The sequence below is a fragment of the Myodes glareolus genome, chromosome 17 (genome assembly GCF_982192425.1).
Source record: "Myodes glareolus chromosome 17, mMyoGla1.1, whole genome shotgun sequence".
Taxonomy (NCBI): domain Eukaryota; kingdom Metazoa; phylum Chordata; class Mammalia; order Rodentia; family Cricetidae; genus Myodes; species Myodes glareolus.
In genome coordinates, this window is record NC_142042.1 from 62,757,964 (window position 1) to 62,779,353 (window position 21,390).

A 21,390-nucleotide genomic window follows, 5' to 3' on the forward strand; every position below is an offset into this window, starting at 1 on the left:
AGGCAACCTAGACAGAGAAGTGTTTATTTGGGCTTAGGGTTCAAGAAGGATAAGAGTGTCACCATCATGGTGGCAGGCAGTGGCAGGCAGGCAGGAAGTTGGTTGCTCGCATATCAAACCACACACAGGAAAGTAGAGAGCAAACTGGGAATGGTGTGGAAGTCTTTGAACTCTCAAAGCCTGCCCCAGTGATATAATTCCTCCAGAAAGACTACACTTCCTCACCCTCCCAAACAGTGCCTTCAACTGGGAACCAAGTGTTCAAATGACAGCCCGTGGAGGACTTTCACAGCAAACCGCCACAAGTGCCTTTGAGGGGTAGAGAAGAGACCAGAACTAGGTTTTTCTCTTGTCCCGGGTCACTAGTAGTCCCAGCTTTTATCTTTCAGGTATAGAGCTTTGCATCCATTTCTAACTGGCAAGTGACTCTGAGGCCAATTCCAAATCACATGAAGGAGCTAGCTGTTCACCAAACGAATGGATTGCTAGCTGTAGTAGTTGCACCTACTCAAGCTGGTGAGCCTATACCCACGGCCTGTCCCTCTGGATCAGCGTTCAGTCCTCAAGATCCCAGCCTAGGCTTAAGAAGCAAATGCCTTTGGTGCTCTTGAGACTCATCTTTTCTCTAGGGCGCAAATTCCTTTTAAGGCGATATGTCCCGCCTCTCCCCACCATATAAGGGTAGCTTCTGGAAAACAAGCCCCACCCAGAGTTTAGCTGGCTTTGACTTCGGCCTGGGCGGCTTGCCAGGGAAAAGCACCTGCCAAACTGGCTTAGACTAGTCCTAGTGAGCTGGCCCTTGGTGCTTGCCTACCTATTTGCCACAGAGGAAAGATTTACTCAGCTCTAAAAACCTTACAGATGGGCTTACGTTTAGAGATAGGAGAGACCATAAGAATATGTGCCGGCCCCAACTCAATTTTACAGAGGCCCAGACAGATTCTTTCCCTGCACCGCTCCTGGAGAACTGAAAGGAGACAAGAATGCTGAAATTCTACCACAGACTCTCGTACTCACCACCTCCTCGTGCCCAGCGGCCACCCTGCCTTCACTCCCAAGCCCCACCTTTATATAAATCTGCGATAGCACTAGTAGGCGAGTTCTGAAGCCTCTTGGCACCGCCCCCCTCGCTCTTCCGCTCAACCCATTGACAAATACCGCGTTGGGCGTGGCCCAGCTCCAGTCCCGCCCCCGACGCGCCTATACCAGGGGGCGGTTCGGTGCGTGCCCTCCCAGTTGCCGCCGGACCTCGGAGTTGAGTACTCCCGTGCGACCTCCGCGGAAAGATGAACGGGACGCGGAACTGGTGTACCTTGGTGGACGTGCACCCGGAGGGCCAGACCGTGGTAGGTCGTCTCGCTCACGCCGCCTTCCCGCCTCGGCACCGTGGCTGTCCAGTCCCGCCGCTCCTGTGCCTCACCTGACGCCGGCTTGGTGCGGTCAGGCCCGCGTCGCCCCGTGCGCTTTCCTCCTTTGCCTTTCGGCGGATGGTGGCGTGGGAAATGCGGGACAACCCTGACGGCTCCAGGCTGGGGAGTACCTGTCCTTGGCGAGGACACTGCAGCCCCGGCCCTGGGACCCGGCACTTTACTCAGGTGTCCGTGGGCAGCTGGATCGGGTGGTGGGAGACGCTCAAGGGACCGGATTCCTGCGCCGTTTCGGATACTGTGCCGGTCCAGGAGGATTAGGCTTGTCCGTGTGTCCCGATGACCTCAGAAGCCCTTCAAAGACTTTTATGGTGCTTCAGGTGATCCTTTAACTAGAAAAGGAGGCAGAGGGTGAAATGCTAGCGCAGGAACTAAGAGGCGAGAGCGTGGGAGGGCCGGCTGATTTCAGGCAACTCCGGAATTGGTCAGAGATTCTACCTTTCGCTAAGAGGATGGATAGAGCTTTCCGTGCGACTGTCACCTCTTTCGAATTTCTTATTTTTTCATCTTGCTTTTTTGATCTCAACCCTCCCTCTTTCGACCAACCAGTAGCTTCCTGGGTTTTGCTTCCGTATCCAATTGCCAAGCCCTGGGAGGGGATGAAAGGGATGCCCTGAAACCCGGGCGGAGGCAGGAACCTACCTGGAGAGGGTTAGGGAGGGAGGGAAGAGGAGAGAGAGAGAGAAAGAGAGAGAGAGAGAGAGAGAGAGGCAGAAGCGAGCGTTCTTCAGTGCAAGCCAGTTTTCCCTGTTCCTCCATGCCCTCCCCCACCCAGCACCCTCAGCTGACCGCATGAATTTTCTCTCTCCAGAGGGAAAGGCCAGTAATTTGATGCTGAATGTTTCTAGGCGTTGCTGGGGGATCCAAATACACCGTAGATCTGTGCTAATTAATTTATTTCCAAGCTATTGTGGGAGAGTGAAATGAGAGTCAAGGTGATGGGGGGTTGTGCCCCCCCATCTGATTCCTTTGCTTCTGCCTGTCTCAGCATGTCCTTGAGGCAAAGCTAACCCAGCCACAGCTGGATTATGGCTCTTCTTCAAAGAATAGTTGTAGAATAGGTGCTCATTTGAAGTTTAGAATACAGCTGATCACTGAAGTCTGTTCACAGTCCCCTTGACATTTTTGCCTAGAAGTATGAATGTTTCTGCCACATTACAAGTCTTGACACTGCCCAAACCCAGCCTTTCTTTCCAGGTAAGAGATGCTGACCAAATGGAAAAAACAAAACCAACAACTAACCAACCTCAAGTTCTCCATGCTCTTGCTGTTTTGGAATGGTTGAGTCAGGGAAAGAATGTGGAAGAAATAAAAGTGAGGGGTTGTGGGCATCTTTTTGCTTGATGTAGAAAAAGACCCACATCCTATAGGAGAAACGTTTGAAACAACAGCACCAGCACACAGAAGGACCCGCTGCTGTCTCTTGATACTTTTGTTGCTTGTTTTGTGGGACAGAGAGTAGAGATGGAGAATAGCAAGGAATTCCTTCTGGGTCTAGGTACGTTTAGAGCTAACTGAGAGCTTTGTATCGGGGAGGAGACAGGCTAGACTTGAGACTCACTTTGCTCTAGAGCTGGGAATGAAGTAACCCTTGCCTCGATTTGCTCTTGGAGACATTCCTGGGTTCTTCAGGAGGAAGGACAGATGGTAAACAATCAATCAGTCAGGAGACAGGGTTTGTCCTGGATTCCTCTCCTCTGAGCCAATCTGCAGATAGAATTTATGGCCCTGGTCAGTTCCTGGGAACCTGTCATGGACTCATACCATTGAACGGTGCTCAGTGAGGATGCAAAAGGTATGAGTAAATAAATGAGTCAACGGATGCCTGACATGTGTGGTGCTGGGGTCGAACCCACGGCTGTGGGCATGCCAGGCAAGCATTCGGCTAACTGACCCCACCCCCATCAGGAAAACAAGCCCCCAGGATTTGAGAGTGTAGACAGTTGGAGTCAGAATCCTGGGACCATGTGTCTCCCATGCTTCACACTTTGATGAGAAAGTCCAGTTAATACATTGTAGTGCTGGTTTGGTTGGATATTTGTAATGGCACAGTCTTTCAGAGCCATGCACCATAGCCACTCGTGGGTCTGAAATCAACATAGTGGGGCAGAAAGCTTTTGAGCTTCCGTCTATTCCGGCACTGTACCCTACCTGTGTGTTTTGGGGAGTGCCTTTCTCTTCCTTAATAAGCTGTCTATATTCCTGTCACTAAGCAAACAAACAAAAACATAGAGGTAAGGCTGGGCATAGTGGTACATGCCTTTAATCTTGGAACTTGGAAGACAGAAACAGACGGACCTCTGGGAATTTGAGGCCAGCCTGGTCTACACAGTGAATCAGGCCAGTTATGACTATATAACTTACAAGACCTTGTCTCAAAACAAATATATATATACATATATATATATAGTGGAGGAGAAACAGCATAAAAAAAATAGAGCTGACATCCCTAGAGTATCGGTTTTATGTGAGTCTGAAGGGATTAAAGGTGCAGACCACTGTGTTTGCTCATAAATATATATTTTTTTTAAATATATTTATTTATTATGTATACAATATTCTATCTGCAAGCCAGAAGAGGGCACCAGATCTCATTACAGATGGTTGTGAGCCACCATGTGGTTGCTGGGAATTGAACTCAGGACCTTTGGAAGAGCAGGCAATGCTCTTAACCGCTGAGCCATCTCTCCAGCCCTCATAAATATATTTTGATGTTAAAAATGTTTGTTTGAAAGTGTCCTTGGTAAATTATATTGGCATAGAAAGTACAAATGAATATCAAACTCATTAGACATTTCCACTACCTTCCTTTGCTTATAGTAAAGAATACAGTGACCTCACTACTATAAGAGGAACTTATTTGGAGAAAATGAACAGTGCACAGAAGTTAAAGGAAAGCCTAGAAAATCCGAGCGAAGGGATTCCTGGAAAGGAACATGGATGTTTTCTACTTCTGGGTGGTTCCCACTGTCTTAGGCCCTTTTGCCATTCTTCTGAGGTTCAGGGAGCGGTACCATTGTCCCCTGGCATTCTCCTTAACTAGGACAGAGCAGGACTCCTGGGCTGGCAGCTTTACAAGATTGCCCAGTGAAGGATGGGGTGCAAACCCCACATGCTGTCACCAGTGGGGGACATGGAGGCTGTGTATGAAGAGCGTGTTCGTGCCTTAGACCCGCACGGTTGACTGACTGCCTGCCTCCCTCCTTCCTTGCTGTCTCCCTCACTCCCTCCCCCTCTTTGACTTTTTTATATTTTTAGTTGCAGGCCTAGTCTTTTAACAGCTGAGCCATCTCTCCAGCCCCCCTTTGACCTTTTAAATAAAAGAATATGCGGGCTCGAGAGATGGCTTAGTAGTTCAGAGCTCTAGTTGATTTGATTCTCAACACCCATATAGTGCGTGGCTTACCACCACCCACAACTTCAGTTCCAGGAGATCACGTGCCCTTTTCTAATGGGCACCAGACATGTGTGGTTTACATACATACATGAAGGGAAAACATACATATAAAATCAATAAATAACATTTAAAGAATATCTTACATATTTTATTTTTATTTTTGGTGTCTGGCATTTGGAGGCAAGGTCTCATGCACCCTAAGCTAACATGAAAGTTCCTGGGCCTCCTGTGTTCACCTCCCAAGTGCTGGGTTTTAGCATATACCACCACAGCCTGCTCTTGTATGTGATTTATAAAATGAAACTAATATCAGATGGGTTTTGAAAAAATACAGTTGTTCTCTACTTTAAGTTCTGCTGCATAGAAAGTGGCCACTTTCAACTCTTACCTGTTTTGTCTGATGCGAACCTTTGTTTCTACATAAAATGCCTATAGTAATTTTTTTCGTTTTTGAAAATTACATTCATTCATTTGCTTGGGCAGGAGTGGAAATCTGCCGTGGCACATGTGTGGAGGTCAGGAGACAGACAGGGAAATCAGTTCTCTCCTTCCATGTGGGTCTTGTCAGGTTCAGCATCAGACACCTCTTTGCTAAGCCATTTAGTTAGCTCCTTTTCCTCTTCTTCCTCCCTCCCTGTCCTCAAGTTGCTTATATTTGGGGTGTCCTCAAACCCAATAATGATGTCCTTAAACTTCCGATCTTCCTTCTTGCCTTCACCTCCTGAATACTAAGGTTACAATCATTTGATTACATGCCTGATTTATGTGGTGTGGGGGAGGGGGTCAAAACCAGGACTTTGGACATGCCAGGCAAGCTTTCCTCTAGTTGAGCTACACCCCCCCAGCCCAGCCCATCCACCCCCAATACCCACCGAGAAAACGCTAGAGGTACAGAGAATTGAACTGGGGCCTTGTGAGTACTAAGCAAGTGCTCTACCACAGTGCCTCCTGGTTTAGTTTGTTTTCTGTCAGTTTTAAATATCTGTTGACTTGTAGGAATTATAAGGAGGTTAATAGTCTCCTATTTTTTAGACAGTCCTTTCTTGTGATTGCAATGTAACCACAGTTTTTAGTTAACCTGTGATTTCTATTAATAGCATTGTGGTTAAGAGCGTGGCTCTGGGGCTGCTGGATTGCTTGCCTGGCATGCACAAGGCCCTGAATCGGATCACCAGGCTGTCCAAACTGGGTGTAGTGCACATGCATATAATCCCAGCACTCAGAAAATTAGTCAGGGAGATGAGAAGTACAAGGTCATCCTTAGTACATAGGGAGTTCAAGACCAGCCTGGGATACATGAGAACTTGTCTCAAAGTAAGCAAATAATTAATAATTAAAAAGGTTTTTTTTTTTTCAAAAGAAAGGCAGCATAACTTTGTAAGTCTGACTAAGTGCTTTGCCAGAGTGCTTTGGTAATTAATATCTTCATTCTCAGTTTCCTCATATGTAAGAAGAGGCAGCAATCGTGCCTTCTCATAAGATCATTATGGGGATTAAGTGAGATAATGTGTATGAAACATTAAACACAGTGCCTGGCACGTGGTAAGCGTTCAGATGTTAGCTCTTATTTTGTGCTTGCCACTGGTGTGGACTGAATTGTTTTAACTGCACCTGGGCATCCAAGCCTAGGGGTGGAGGAAATAGGATTGTGTGTGTGTGTGCGTGCGTGTCTATGCGTGAGTGCAGGTATACGTAGAGGCCAGATGCTAACATCAGGATGTCTTTCTTAGTCTCTGGGGATCTGTACTCTGGTTGTCATTATGCTTGTACAGCAAGCATTTCACCATGGAACCATCTCCACTTCCTCCGCCCCACTCCCTTTTTGAGGCAGGGTCTCATACTATACCCAGGTTGACCTAGCACTAAGGTAGCCCAGGATGGCCTCAGATTTGCTGTAGTCCTCATGCCTCAGTCTCCAAAGTGCCACGATTGAAAGCATGTGCCACCACACCTGGTCTGACTTTGGTCAAGTTTTCATTCTCTTTGTATTGGCATGTACTTCTCCCCCCCCCTTTTTTAAAAAGATTTTTATTATTGTGTATATCGTGTTCTGTCTGCATGTGCACCTGCACCCCAGAAGAGGGCACCAGATCTCATTATAGATGGTTGTGAGTCACCATATGGTTGATGGGAATTGAACTCAGGACCTGTGGAAGAGCAGCCAGTGCTCTTAACCTCTGAGCCATTTCTCCAGCCCTGTTTTTGTTTTTTGAGACAGGATTTCTCTGTAGTCCTTGCTGTCCTAGAACTCACTCTGTAGACCAGACTGGCCTTTAACCCACAGAGATCCTCCTGCCTCTGCCTCCCAAGTGCTGGAGTTAAAGGCCTATACTACTATACTACCACACTTGCCTTTTTTTTTTTTTTTGGTCTTAGAAAGATTTGGAACTTGTTTATCTGCTGTAGTATGAACCCTTGTCTTTACTGTCTATTAGATGCTTCCTGTAAGACCTCAGAAGCCGAAATAGTTTAATGATTGAGCCTACTTTTTCTTTAGTCAAAACTTGGGCTGTAAGAATGGCTCAGAGTTAAGAGCACTGGCCCCTCTTATAGAGGACCTGGGTTCAGTTCCCAGCACCCACAGGGCAGCTCACTATTACCCGTAACTCCAGCTCCGGGGGATCTGATGCCTTCCTCTGGCCTCTGTGGGCACCAGCTGCTTGTGTGGTATGCAGATATCCATGTAGGTATAATACTCATGTACGTGACACAAAGATAAATATTTTAAAAATTTGGGTGTGGTTTATTGTAAGCTAACCATGAATTTTAACCATTTTATAAACTTTATGAAAACCATCTTGCCACACAGTTCACCACACAGTTTAAGGTATACAGTTCTGTGGTTTTGGTGACCGAGATACATGTCCTTGCTGGACCACTTTTGGAGCCTTTTGCTCACTTCATAAAGAAATCTTTATCTATTGGCTCCCACTCACTTCCCATTCCTTTGAGTCTCCCCAACCCCAGGCAACTGCTAGTCTGTTTGCCTGTGAATTTCCTATTCATTTTTACATCTCCCATAAATGAAGTCATGCAGTCTGTGTTCCTTCTGACTGTCTTTCGTGTTGTGTGCTGCTGTAAAGGTTCATACACATACGACACGGCAGGTCTTCATTCATCTTTAGAGCTGGCTGATACTCCATGTTAGCTGTAGTACCCTGTGGTGTGTTCATCATGGAATGAGTGGCAGACCTCTGGGTTCTTTCTAGTCTTTGGCTGTTGTAAGTGTTGATGCTAGGGAGTTTTATAACTTTATGTAGACTTATTTTCCTTTTTACTTGGTAGTAAATACCCGGGAATGGAATTGTTTTTGAGTATTCTTGTTTTCAAAGAGGATTGAGAGGCCGGGGCATGGCTTTGCTGTTAGAGTGCTCACCTAACATGAAGTCCCTGGGTTCAGTTCCCGGAACCACATAAACGTGGCATGGTGGCCCAGCACTGGGGAGATAGAAGCAGGCAGATTAGAAATTCACCCTGGGCTACATAGTGAGTTCGAAGCCACTGAAGAAGAGCACTCTGTGCTCATTGGTGCTTCCTCCAATGGGACGGATTTTGAAATGCTGAAAGCCCTGTCTCCGTGACACCTGGGTGGGGAAGCAACTCTTGGGTGGAGGAATCTTTCAAGTTTGGGGACTATTTCTTCCGGCCCCTGCCCCAGACTCCTCCAGTGTGAGTTTCTTCTCACACCATTCCCTATTCCTTTTGTTGCCCGCTCTACCTTTCCAGGGAGTCTCCAAGCCCGACAAGGATTTGGGGAGAGCTTGGCTTTCTTGCCTGGTTTGGGAGGGGAAGATGTGAGAGAGGAAGGTTACTTAATCAGTAGGCATGTGGCACTAACATTGCCCGTATTTCTCCGGGGTGGAGCGTGCACCAGATGGTTTCGGTTCCAGGGCCAGTGCTCAGATCGGGTGGGACGAGCTTCCCCGCCTGCTGGTAATTATGGCATGTGCCTCTTTGGGTCATGGTGCAGTCTTGTGAAACACCTGTTTCTTAGGGGTGGGCAGGCTTCGTCGGGAGAATGGATGTGTGCCAGGAAGACTGTTGGCCCAGATTTAAGGCTGGGCAGCAGAAGCAGGAAGAGAGGAGAATGTGGGGTGGGTAGAGTAGGGTGGAGATGATAAATTAAAGAAGTCTGTGAGAGCAGGAAAACCAATCACAAGGCAAGGTGTCCGAGACCAGGGAAGCTTCAGCCTCTGGCGGTATCCTGTCTGGGGGTCCCCCTTTCCCCGGCCTGGCTGCCCATACTCTCACTACCAGGCACCGGTGTGGGGCTCCAGATTATGAGAAGTGGTCTTGTTCCAAGTCTCCTCTCCTCATTTTCTTTCCCCAGTCCCATTGTGGTGCTTGTCCAGTTCATGCTGCGGGTGGGCTGCCAGATGAGAGGTGCTCCCCTCCTGTTTTGTGGGTTTACCTGTGAGGGGGAGGGAAGGGAGTCTTTGTCGCCTGGAGGACCAGGCACTTCAAGCCTACTCACCCAGTGAATTGGGAGACCTTCCCTGAGACAGTGTGGGCACCCAGCCATCCCGTTCCATCCCGTCCTCTTCCCTCTTGTTGGCCTCTCAGGAACCAGGGTTAGGGGAAGGTGGCATTCTCAGTTTTCAGGCACACATAAGCTGGACAAGCCACAGACGGGGCTGGCAGTGGCTAAGATGGTTGTTATGGCAACAGCTTGTGAGGCTACATCAGCTTGCAGGAGTTGGGTACAAGGTGAAGGTGACTTCGAGGTTCTCAGCTCAGAGACCATTTCTGTTTCCCTTCTCTTTTTGGCCCAGGCATTTTACCCCAGACCTCCCGACTCCCAGTATTAGTTGCTCCATAGACGTAGACGCCTGAAGAGTGGGTTCTAGGAAAGTGGACTGTTCCCAGGGATCTTTTCCCACTCAGTAAACTTGTGGTGTGAGAACCCCTGGGGCCCCCCTGTTTATCTCCTATCACTCTCCGAGCCTCTTGATCTGTTAAGCCCTTAGCTATGTGTTTACCCCCTCCCTGCTCTGAGGAGTGAGTCACACCGCAGGTTTGTTTGAACAGGGCTCAGAGGCTGTTGTAATTGGAGGTCGCTGGGCTTCTCCGGAGAGTGTTTATGAGGTTAGAGGCCTGCTCACCTTATGATTAGTCCTGCTTTTGCCCCTCGAGAAGACTCCACTTCCCCTGTAGCCTTGCGGAGGCCCCAGAGGGAACCATCCTGCCTGACACTTTGGGGTGGTTTCTAAAGGTCTTTTCTGCCTGCAGCCACTGTAGTTCCAGAGGACAGCTGTTCTTAGCAAGCGGAGAGGAGCTCTAGGTTTTCACCCTCGGCACTGTTTTGGAGTTGTGGGATGAGGTCTGTGGCTCTGTAGCGTCCGCAGAGAACCCTGGGCTTTTCTCTCCAGAATTATGGAGACCATCTGTTAGATGCCCTCCTCCCTCGACTGCCTGGGTACCATGCAGCCTCCATACACTGAGTGCCTGTGCATTGCCTCACACAGCTCCTGCTCTGCCCCCAACTGAGCAGGGTGGGTATGGTCATCTGCAGTCTACAGACTAAACAGGGTTCAGGGAGCGAGCGCTTGCAGGATGAGCAGATGCCAGATGGGACTCACGTGGCTCACTTCTGACTAGCCCTAGGACCTTGCTTCCCTGCTCCTCACTATAATTTTACTATGGGGGTGTTAGGCAACATTTCCACAAAGGGGTTGGGGAGGTGGCTCAGGCAGTAAAATGGCTTGCTGGGCACACTGAGGACCTGGTGGCTGGGTCCTTGAAATCCCCATGCTGGGAGGGAGAGACAGGAGGGTCCCTACACTTCACTGGTCAGCAGTCTAGCCTAATCTGTGAGCTCCAGGTCAAGGACAGACCCTGTCTAGAAAGAATGATGACTACTGAGGAATGGCACCCGAGGTTGACCTTCGGCCTCCACACTCACCTGCGCGAATATACAAATAGATGTGCACACATGTAAACCCCAAACCACAGAAATATATGGGGGAAAAGACCCTCAAGCCCCTCCCCCACTCTCCTTTCCCTTCCAGGGTCTCATAGTCTAGGCTAGCCTCAAACTTGTGTGTAGTCAGGATGACCTTGAACCTCTGCTCCCCCTCGTCCTCCCCCAGTGTGTGTGTGTGTGTGTGTGTGTGTGTGTGTGTGTGTTCAGTGTTTTTCCTGTGTGTTTCCTTAGAACAAATGCCATGTGGCATCTTAGTTAGAAGCCGAGACTGGAGCCACAGGTCTTAGGATTTGTCTCTGAGTTGCATGACAAGACTCTTCACTTGTGAACCTGTTTGTAAAATTGAAACGGTGGTGCCTACAGCATGCTGTTGTTAGGCTTAAATGAGTTAGCACATGTTAAATCCTTGGACCAGAGCCCAGTAGGGTCCCACTCATAGTAATTGCTATGTGTAGGAGTTGACAATTACTGTGTGTTTGTGTACTTAAATGAAAAGCCATGTTTTGTGAATTAGTGTCTTTTTTTTTTTTTAAATTTAAGAGCCCAAGCTCCCTTGAACACACTATGTAGCCCAGGCTGGGTTTAAATTCTTGTTAGTCTCTCAAGGGTTAGGGGATCTGTCTTAGTTGGGGTTTTATTTGCTGTGAGACACCATGACAATGGCACCTCTTAGAAAGGAAAACATTTAACTGGGCTGGCTTACAGTTCAGAGGTTCAGACATGGTGCCGGAGAGGGAGCTGAGAGTTCTGTTGATCTGCAGGCATCAGGAGACCCACACTGGGTGTGACTTGAGCATAGGAGACCTCAAAGCCTTCTTCCTCCAACAAGACCACACCTCCTAATAGTGCTCTCCCTCTGGAGAGTCATGTGGGAGTTATACTTATTCAGACCACCACAGGATCACAAGTGTGAACCGCTTTGTGGCCTTTTTGTAGTTTAACATTTTCTAAAATTTTTATTTTATTTTAAGTAGGTAGGTGTTTTGCCTGTGTGTGTGTAGACTGTGTACCACATGCTTGCAGTACCTATGGAGGCCAGAAGAGGGCATCTGATGCCCTGTAAGTGACATAGACATTTGTGAGCCCCTATGAGGGTGCTGGGAACTGAACCGGGAGCAGCCAGTGCTCTAACCTCTGGGCCATCTCTCTAGCACGCCCCTACCCATGTGCTTTGAGTCTCATTTTGTAGCCAGGCTGGCCCTGACCCCTCTGCTTCTCTGGATTGCAGGTGTGCCCAACTGAACATCCTTCACATATCCACTGGCCGTTTTCTTCTTGGGCTTGCCTTTCTAGGCTGTTGATGATCTTTCTCATGATACTCCTCCACCATTCTCTGTTGGCTTTGTCTAGTGTGCCTGTTTTCTCCAGATGAGTCTGGCCAGGTAGTGGTGGTGAACACTTTTGATCCCAGCATTTGGGAAGCAGAGGCAGATGGATCTCTGAGTTCAAGGCCAGTCTGGACTACAGAGTGAATTCCAAGACAGGCAGGGCTCCACAGAGAAACTCTGTTGGGGGTGAGGGTGGGGATAAGGTGTTTCTCAAAAGAAAGGGACTCGGGAAGATCCCTGGCTGGATCACCTGAATTCTCTCAATATATCTTTCAGACCAAGCACTCTGAGCCAGTCAGTGCTAAATCAGCTGTTCATCATGTATTCAAGGCTCTCTGAGAAAAGAGGAGCGAAGAAAAGGGTATAAAAGGGTTATATAAATAAGACCTAACATGGTCTGCCCCCACTCTTTTATTATATTTTATTTTTATTTCATGTGCATTGGTGTTTTGTCTGCATGAATGCCTGTGTGAAGGTGTCAGATTCCTCTGGAACTGGACTTCTGGACAGTTATGAGCTGCCATGTAGGTGCTGGGAATTTAACTGTGTCCTCTGGAAGAGCAGCAGTGCTCTTAAGCACTGAGCCATCTCTCCAGCCTTCTCCCCCTACTTTCAAGCCCCCATCCTGCAGATGAGTGAGCCTGAGTAGTACTGCCTGCTGCCTGCTGCCTGGTGGACTGCTGACTGATCTTGTGGTTGTAGGGCGTTCATGAGCGCAAAGGCCTGGTCATGTCCTGAAGACAGCACCTCACAGCTTCCTCCCAGTCCTGGTGCTACATTCTACTGCCCCTTCCATGGTTATTTTATTCTAAATTTATATTTTATTTTTTATTATTTTATTTTATTTTGAGACAGGATTTCTCTAGCTTTGGAGCCTCTCCTGGAACTAGCTCTTGTAGACCAGGCTGGCCTCAGACTCACAGAGATCTGCCTGCCTCTGCCTCCTGAGTGCTGAGATTAAAGGCATGTGCACCACCACCCAGTTTATTTTAATTTTTGAGACAAGGTTTTACTCTACAGCTTTGGATGGCCTGGAATGTGCCACGAAGATCACACTGACTTTAAACTCAGAGAAATCTGTTTACTTCTGCTTCCTGAGTACTGGGGTTGCAGCTGGTACCCAGTCTAGAGAGATGGCTCTGTAGTTAGGAGCACTTCTAGAGGACCTGGACTTGATTCTTATCATCCACATAGCCGCTCACCAGCCTCTGTAATTACAGTTCCAGAGGATCTGACACCCTTTTCTGGCCTGCTTGGGCACTGCATACAGATGATACACTTGCATATATGTAGGCAAAACACTCATCCATAACATTAAATAAAAAATAAAAATGATTAAAAATAAAAATGTAGGCCAGGCAATGCTAACGCATGCCTTTTTTCTCAGTACTTGGGGTGGTGGGCAAGGGCAGAAGCAAGGGAACCTCTGAGTTCAAGGACAGTCTGGTCTACAAAGTGAGTTCCAGGACAGCCAGGGCTACACAGAGAAACCCTGTCTCTAAAAACAAAACAAAACAAAAGTTAAATATATACGCCATCATACCCAGCCTATTAATTAATTTTATTTTATTTTAAAGACAGGGTCTCATGTGCCCCAGTTGGGCCTTGGGTTTACTGTGTACTTGACCTTGAACTTCTAATCTTCCTCTGTTCAGCCCCCCAAATGCTGGAGTTACAAGTGTGCATCATTACACCTGGTGTATGTGGTGCTGGGAATCGAACCCGGGGCCTCATGCATGGTAGGCAAGCATTCTGCCAACTGAAATACAACCCTAACTTTCAAGTTGAGCCTTGAAGGCTGAGTAGGAATTCTCCAAAGAGATTGAGGTGGGGCGGAGTATCATTGCAACTGTCCCAAATGCTGTTCCTTTTCTGGAAGGAGATGGAAGAGTGACCCAGGCACTGTTACAGATCATTTTGATCTATCAAATAAAGACTTTCTTTATGGCTTACTTACTTTATATCATGCATATAAGTGTTTTGACTGTGCGTGTTTATGTATGTGTGTATATGTATATATGTATGTATGCATGTATTGTACCATGTATCTGAATGACTACCATGGAGGCCAGAAGAAGGCCTTGGATCCCTGGAGCTAGAGTTACGTACGAGTGCTTGTAAGCTGCCATGTGCGTGCTAAGAACCAAACCAGTGCTCTTAACCAGCCCCAATATTTTCTTTTTAAAAAACCTGTTTGTGTGTGTGTGTGTGTGTGTGTGTGAGAGAGAGAGAGAGAAAGAGAGAGAGAGAGAGAGAGAGAGAGAGACGGGAGACAGAGACAGAGAATAAACTGTAAACTGACAACCTACATAGGGGTTGGTTTGAATAAATTAGTTTATCCATTAAATAGAGTATTAGTGAGCATTAAAAACAATTTTGGCTGAGGCAACAGGATTACAAGTTCAAAGACAGGATAGGCCACCAGGTGAGATCCTGTCTTAAAAAATAGATGATGGGGGGCTGGAGAGATGGCTCAGTGGTTAAGAGCACTGACTGCTCTTCCAGAGAACCTGGGTTCAATCTCCATCACCCACATGGCAGCTCACAACTGTTTGTAACTCTTAGATCTGACACCCTCACATACATGCAGGCAAAACCCCAATGCACATAAATGAAAATAAATATAAAAAATAGGTAGGATTCCCTATGCCTCGGTTTCAGATCCCAGTACACTGTGTTGCAGGATACTGACCTGGAAACCACCTGCCTGAGCTTTCCCTGCTCACCACGAGCATCTCTCCCATCGCTGTTGCCTCAGTCACTCTACCCCTTTGCCCCACCCTCTCCTTCGCTCCCAACAATCTTTAATCTGGTCTTTCTTTTTCTTTTATACATTTATTTTGTGCTGAATTTATTCCAAGGCTGTAACATTTTGCTGCTTCTGTTTCTTCTAGGAAGTCTTTTTCTTTTGTGCAACCTCTTCTTCTGGCTTAGAAACAGTTTGTTCCTTTTCAGTGAGGGGTCACCTCCGTGTGTCGGGAGCTCATGTATGGATTAGTATGCTCGTGAGTTCTGGTAGTGGGCGCTTTGCTGGAGCACACCTGGTGTGCTCAGTGGCTGGAGAATCCACAGCTGAACCCTTCAGTGGTGCACTGCTCTATGTTTGTAAGCCTGGGAGACACTCAGCAGTGTTTTAGCCACCGACCCTGGCCAGCTCCACTGTTTGCCCTGGGCACATCTACTGACTCTGCCATCTGCTGCCAGACCAGCACACGCTGCTCCTTTAAAATGACGGCTTTTGGTAGGTCGTGGTCTCCTTGGCTTTCCGATATGCAAACCCTGGCTGGCCTGGGCAGTTAAAATGAATATAAAGCCAGGCAGTGGTGGCGCACACCTTTAATCCCAGCACTCGGGAGGCAGAGGCAGGCTGATCTCTATGAGTTTGAGGCCAGCCTGGTCTACAAGTGCTAGTTCCAGGACAGGCTCTAAAACTACAGAGAAACCCTGTCTCAAAAAACCAAAAAAAAAAAAAAAAAAAAAAAAAAAAAAGTGAATACAAAGATTTAAAACTTGAATTGAATTGCATAATTGGGTAGCGTTTTCTGAAACCCAAAAGAAAGTAGTGAACCATTTTCATAGGTCACCTCGGGCTGCTCACAGGAAGAGGGTGTCTTCGTTTCTTTCCTGTTCATTCAGGAATATTACATAAATGGAGTTGTATGGCGGCTACCTTTTTATTGTTTTTGTTCCTACTCATAATTCTCTGGAGATTGCTAGTATAGGTATCAGTACTTGTCCCCTTTCATTGCAAAGCAATGTTCTAATACAATAGATTTACAAATTTAGCAGTTCACAGGGCTAGAGAGGCAGCTCAGCAGTTAGAGCACTGGCTGCTCTTCCAGAGGACCTGATTTTGATTCCCAGCACCCACATGGTGGCTCTCAGTCATCTGTAACTCCTGTTCACGGAGACCCAACAGCCTCTTCTGGCCTCCTTGGTCATTGGGCATGCACATGGTGCACAGATGTAGGGCAAGTATGACACCCATTCCCATAACTTAAATTTTTTTTAAATTTATTTATTTATTTATTATGTATACAATATTCTGTCTGTGTTTATGCCTGAAGGCCAGAAGAGGGCACCAAACCCCATTACAGATGGTTGTGAGCCACCATGTGGTTGCTGGGAATTGAACTCAGGACCTTTGGAAGAGCAGGCAATGCTCTTAACCTCTGAGCCATCTCTCCAGCCCCTTAAATTTTTTTAATAAGCGAAACCCCACCAAGTGTAACAATTTGCCTATTGAAGGGAGGCTTTTGGGGAGTGGGTGATGCTGGAGATTGGATGCAAGGCCTTGTACATGCCAGCCAAGATCTTCCATAACTCTTAAGGATTTTTTCCTTGTTATATTGAGACACAGTCTTATTGTAGCCCAGGCTGGCCTTGAACTTGAGATTTTGTATGAGTCTGTGCACATATATGCCACAGTGTATGCAAATACAGAGATCAGCTTGCTAGAGTGGTTTCTTTGTCTCTACCACATGAGTGCTGGAGACTGAACTCAGGCCTTCAAGCTTGGCAGCAAGCACCCTTACCCCTGAGCCACCTCACTGGCCCTGTTCCGATTTTAGTATATGTACTCTCAAAATGGGTGCTATTTCAGTAATTCTGGTGGGTTTGTAGTGGTGCTCAGTGTGATCTTAATTTATGTGTGCTTACAATTACTTATATGTACTTATTTACCATCTGTATCCCTTTATTAGTAAAATACCTCTTAGCGTTCTTGTCCTGGTTATAACAAAATATTAGGGAATAGATTATATTTGTGAAAGATACTGGTGTCCGTCAAGTTGTCGTCAGGTGTTGTGTGTTTGTATCCCCACTGCCCCCCCCCGCACCCATGCACACGTGCACATTGATTTCTGTCTTTGTCTGTACTGGGTTACACTAGCTTCATCAAGTGAACAGTGCTGTGGGAGCTCCTTCCGCTCCTTCAGCCAATAGCCTTTAAGATACCAGTCAGAGAGCAAGCACATGCTTTATAGCTGCATTTAAAGTATAAGAGACCATGCCCACGTGGACTGGTATCTTAAAGAACAGTCTCCTGTTCTCTGGGTGAGATTGTAAAGAATTGGCACTACCTCTCCTGTCCATGAGCTGATTCAGTGGAACCATCAGGCCTGGAGAGTTCAGACTATAAACCTGATTTCCTTATGAGCTATAGTCTCTATTCATTTGGGATTGAGTGACTTGTAGGGATAGATGTTCTTTTTCTCTATTTTAGGAATTGGTCTATTTACTATAAGTGATCAAATTTATATTTAGAGTTGTTCATAGTATTAGTTTTTTCTTTTGATAGCTATGGGGATTTTAGGGATATCTGTTTCATTATCTTTTGGTAGGGGGTCGTTTGAAACAAGATTTTACTGTGTAGCCCAGGGTGGAGCTTGTGATCTTCTTGCCTCTACTTCCCAGGCACTAGGATTACAGGTGTCTGCATCCCTACCAGGTCTCATGCAGTGTTGAAAGCTGACTTGGAACTTCATCCGTCCTAGTCAGCATCCTACCAAGGTGGCTTCTCCAGCACATAAGTACCATGGCGTTGGTGTTGTCGTTGTTTTGGGCTTCTTTGAAACAAGGTTTCTCTGTGTAGCCCTGGATATCATAGAACTCACTTTGAAGACCAGGCTGGCCTCAAATTCAGAGATCTTCTTGCCTCTGCCTCCCGAGTGCTGGGACCAAAGGCGTATGCCACCATTGCCTGACTTAATCTAGAGAGTTTCTCGCTGAGCCTCCTTTCCCAGGTGATTCTGGGTTGTGTCAAGCTGATTAGACCCTAATTAGAACCATCACTGTTTCCAATCCACTCTCCTCCTTACTAACTGCTAAGATTAACCTGTACCTAGCAATTGTCTTAGTTTTCTTGACTAAGATTGGTGGTACATGCCTCTAATCCTAGTACAAAGACAGGCAGATCTCTGAGGTCAAAGCCAGCTTGGTCTGCATAGCAAATTCTAGGTTACATAGTGAGAACTAGTCTCAAAAAGGTGTGTGCCACCACACCTGACATACCTTTTTTTAAAGGACAGATAAAATTGTATTATTTGAGGTATGTGTATAGTGTGGAATGATGGATCTAGCTAAGCAGCATATGCATGGCCTCACACAGTTATCATTTTTGTGGTGAGAGTGGGCAGGGAGGCGGGAGAGATGCTCAGAGTCTAAGAGCACTGACTGCTCTTGCAGAGGACCTGGCTTTGGTTCCCACCACCCACATGGAGACTCAACTGTCTGTACCAGTTCCGATGATTTGGTGCCCTCTTCTGGCCCCCAAGAGCATTGCACACAAATGCTACACATCCATATCTGCAAGAAAAGCACTTATTCACATAAAATAAAAATAAAGAAATCCTTTCTAAGCAAACAAACTTCTGGAGCTGGGGTAAAGTGCAATCTTGAGGACCTGAGTTTGACCCTTGGTGGCAGCATGTGCCTGTAATCTCAGTAAGCGAGGGCAGAGACAGGAGGATTTGGGAGCGCTTTGCTGGCTTTCCAACCTAGCTCCAGGTTTAGTGAGTAACTTTGTCTCAAGAAATAAGGTGGATTTAGGCAGGGCCCTGTGAGTTCAAGGACAGCCTGCTCTAAATAGTGAGTTTCAAGATAACCAGGGCTACATAGTGAGACCTTGCCAGAGGGGAAGGGGATGAGGAAAATACCTGAGGTTAACCCTGGACTTCAACCTGCACACACACACACACAACACAACACTGTAATCTACATTCTTAATCTTTTTTTCCCATTTATGATGATCACCAGTCTTGGTGGCAAAAGGCCTTTACCTTCAGAGCCATCTTGATGAGTCTGCTTCTTTGTTGTTTTTCATATCAGTTTGATTTAATTTATTTTGAGACAAGGTCTTACTCTCTACCTCTGTGGCCTGGAGTTTGCTCCATAGACCAGTCTGCCCTCAAATGCAGATCTAGCTGTTTGTGCCTCCTGGCACTAGCTCAATGTCGCTTTCCTCCTTGGGATGCCCAGCACATCCATCTTCTCTTGGGGTCTGGGGTGTAGCTGGGTGGAGTCTAACATGGACAAGTAGCCTGGGTTCCATCCCAGCACTGCAAGAAAACCAGAAAGGAAGAAAGCAGGAGTTTCCATCTCTGTTCTTCTCCCTCATGCTGCCTCCCTCTGACTGTCAGCCCCTTCCCTTCCCCATTTGAACTGAGGCCCAGAGTGGCTAAGTCCCCATGCATCCTAAATTTCTAGCCGCCTGCTTTTCTCTCACTTTTGTTTTCCTCTCTGAGGTTTTTAGTTGTCCCCACAGGTGTTTAGTCTACCCTGAGTTAGCAAAGTCGCCTTCGTCCTTTGAAATTACTCTGATCTCAGAGTGAAATACTTGTTATCTTGCCTTCTGTAATTTGGATCATTTCCAAATGGCTAATAGAGGCTTGGTTGTATTCAGGTTTTGTTTCTTTGTTTGCCGTGTGCTTGTTTGTTTTTTAGAAATGTGTATTCTAGGCTGGCCTCGAATTGATGATCTTCCTGCCTCAGCCTGTTAAGTGCTTAAATTATGTGTGAGTGAGTGTGTGTCTGTCTGTCTGTGTCTCAGTGTGTGTGTGTGTATGTATGTGTGTGCATTCATGTGTATATGTATGTGTGTATGTACATACGTATATGTGTATATATATGTGTGTGCATGTGGGTCTTTATGTTTGTGTGTACGTGTGTATGTACATATGTATATGTGTCTGCATTTATATATGTGTGTGTGCACACGCATGTGTGTCTCTGTGTATGTTTGTGTGTATGTACATATGCATGTGTGTGTGCATGTATGTGTATATTTATATGTATGTGTGCGCGTGCATGTGGGTCTTTATGTATGTTTGCGTGTATGTACATGAGTGTGTGTGTGTCCACTCCCAAATTGGGACTCAGGGTTCGACTTATTGTTTGGTTTCAGAAGGATATCCTAGTCTTCAAAAAGTTCCTGACTGTTTATCAGGGGTAGAAATTCTGGGTTCAAGAGCAGAGTGCATTGGTGTACACCTGTAATCTTAGCAGTGGGGGAAGGAAAATCAGCAGTTCAAGGCTATCCTGGACAGGGTGAGACCCAGTCTCCAAACAAACAAGCAAGCAAGAATTTTGGCTTGGAGGTGATAGTCTGGGGATAATTTCTCTGTTTTCTGGGGAAGGAGAATCAATACCCTGTGCTCCTGTGATCTGGGGCCGTGTGGAGCCATGAGCCTGTAGTCATTCTCAGGTCAGAGACATGCCAGTACCCAGGGAGACCTGATATTGGACGAGCCGAGAGCATTTCTTTGGACTTGTCTTTGTCAAGGCCTGCCAGAGAGTCCACCTTTGCTGGCTGTAGGCTCTCCAGCTAAGGGGTCTCTGTTGCTGTTGTCATTACTAGGGCAGTGTGGACGTTCTCAGGCTGACCCTCCAGGGTGAACTGACAGGAGAGGAACTTGAGCACATAGCCCAGAAGGTATCACGGTGTCTGCTGGGACGAGGCTTCCTCTCAGCCAGTTTTTCATTGCTCCTGACCCTTCCTTCACCCTGGTGTTGCCTGGAGCCACATCTGTTGCTGCAAGCCTGCGAGCATCTCCTTTCAGACACACCCAGCTAACTCAGCCTTGTGCTTTGGGAAGTGGGAGGCCCCCTCTAAAATAAAAGCTAAGCCAAGTTTTCTACTAACGTCCCCTGCCCTGTGTCCTTGTTGCTGTATGGCTGCTCTTGGGGGGCAAAGAAATCAGACTGAAGCTTCCTTAGGTGTCTGTGTGGGTTTGAGGGCAGAAGGTCCCGGTTGCTGTGTGGTTTCTGAGTCACTTCTGTCTCTCTGGCAGGCGGGCAGGAAGACTTACGCCATGGTGTCTGATCGCTCCTCTGGGAATGCTCTGGCTTCAGAACTGGTGGAGTCCCATGACGGGCACGAAGAGATCATTAAGGTGAGCTTAGTTCACGTTCCCTTTTTCTTTCTGCTTCCCCACATCCTGCAGGTATGTGAAGGGAGCTGCTGATTGACAGCTCATACACCAACAGGAGAGATCAGGGAGATGCTAGCTAGCTCCTGGTTATCTCCTGCAGCAGTTCTAACACCCAGAGTACACTCTTGTAGTTGAGCCTGGCTCCAGGCATGGGCATGAACAATTTTCCTTCTTTTTTAAAAATAACTTTAGAAGAGGCTGGGGAGTTGACTCAGTGGTTAAAAGCACTTGGTGTGCTTGTGTAGTATAGTATAGTGCCTGTGACTCTTTTAAGCCACTCCCTCCTACTTCCTGTGTCTCCCTATATGTGTCCTGGGTTCTCCAATAGCTAATTCTGGTCAGCTAGTTGCTAACTTTGCACTCTGATTCAAAGTAAACTTTATTG

The 21,390-nt window shown here is 46.9% G+C and overlaps 1 protein-coding gene and 1 long non-coding RNA gene across 5 annotated transcripts in view; one reads left to right on the top strand and one right to left on the bottom strand.

Annotated features, from left to right (window-relative positions):
• Positions 1-8: 8 nt before the first annotated feature.
• Positions 9-2,081, bottom strand: LOC146891318 (uncharacterized). Its single transcript, XR_014997695.2, has 2 exons — positions 1,866-2,081; positions 9-1,759 (listed from the first exon to the last, which is right to left on the bottom strand). It is a non-coding gene; the product is annotated as an uncharacterized LOC146891318 (long non-coding RNA).
• The window catches only part of Tuft1 (tuftelin 1), a 44,689-nt gene continuing 24,492 nt past the window's right edge, over positions 1,194-21,390 (top strand). For 2 of the 4 annotated variants that reach the window (XM_085678015.2, XM_048427912.3), the window contains exons 1-3: positions 1,202-1,346; positions 20,432-20,506; positions 20,865-20,966. In XM_085678015.2, the coding sequence (XP_085534141.1) occupies positions 1,287-1,346; positions 20,432-20,506; positions 20,865-20,966 (237 nt within the window). In that variant the 5' untranslated portion in view covers positions 1,202-1,286. Of the gene's footprint in view, positions 1,347-20,431; positions 20,507-20,864; positions 20,967-21,390 lie in introns of all 4 variants that reach the window. The other 2 variants (XM_085678016.2, XM_048427913.3) reach the window with 1 other exon arrangement.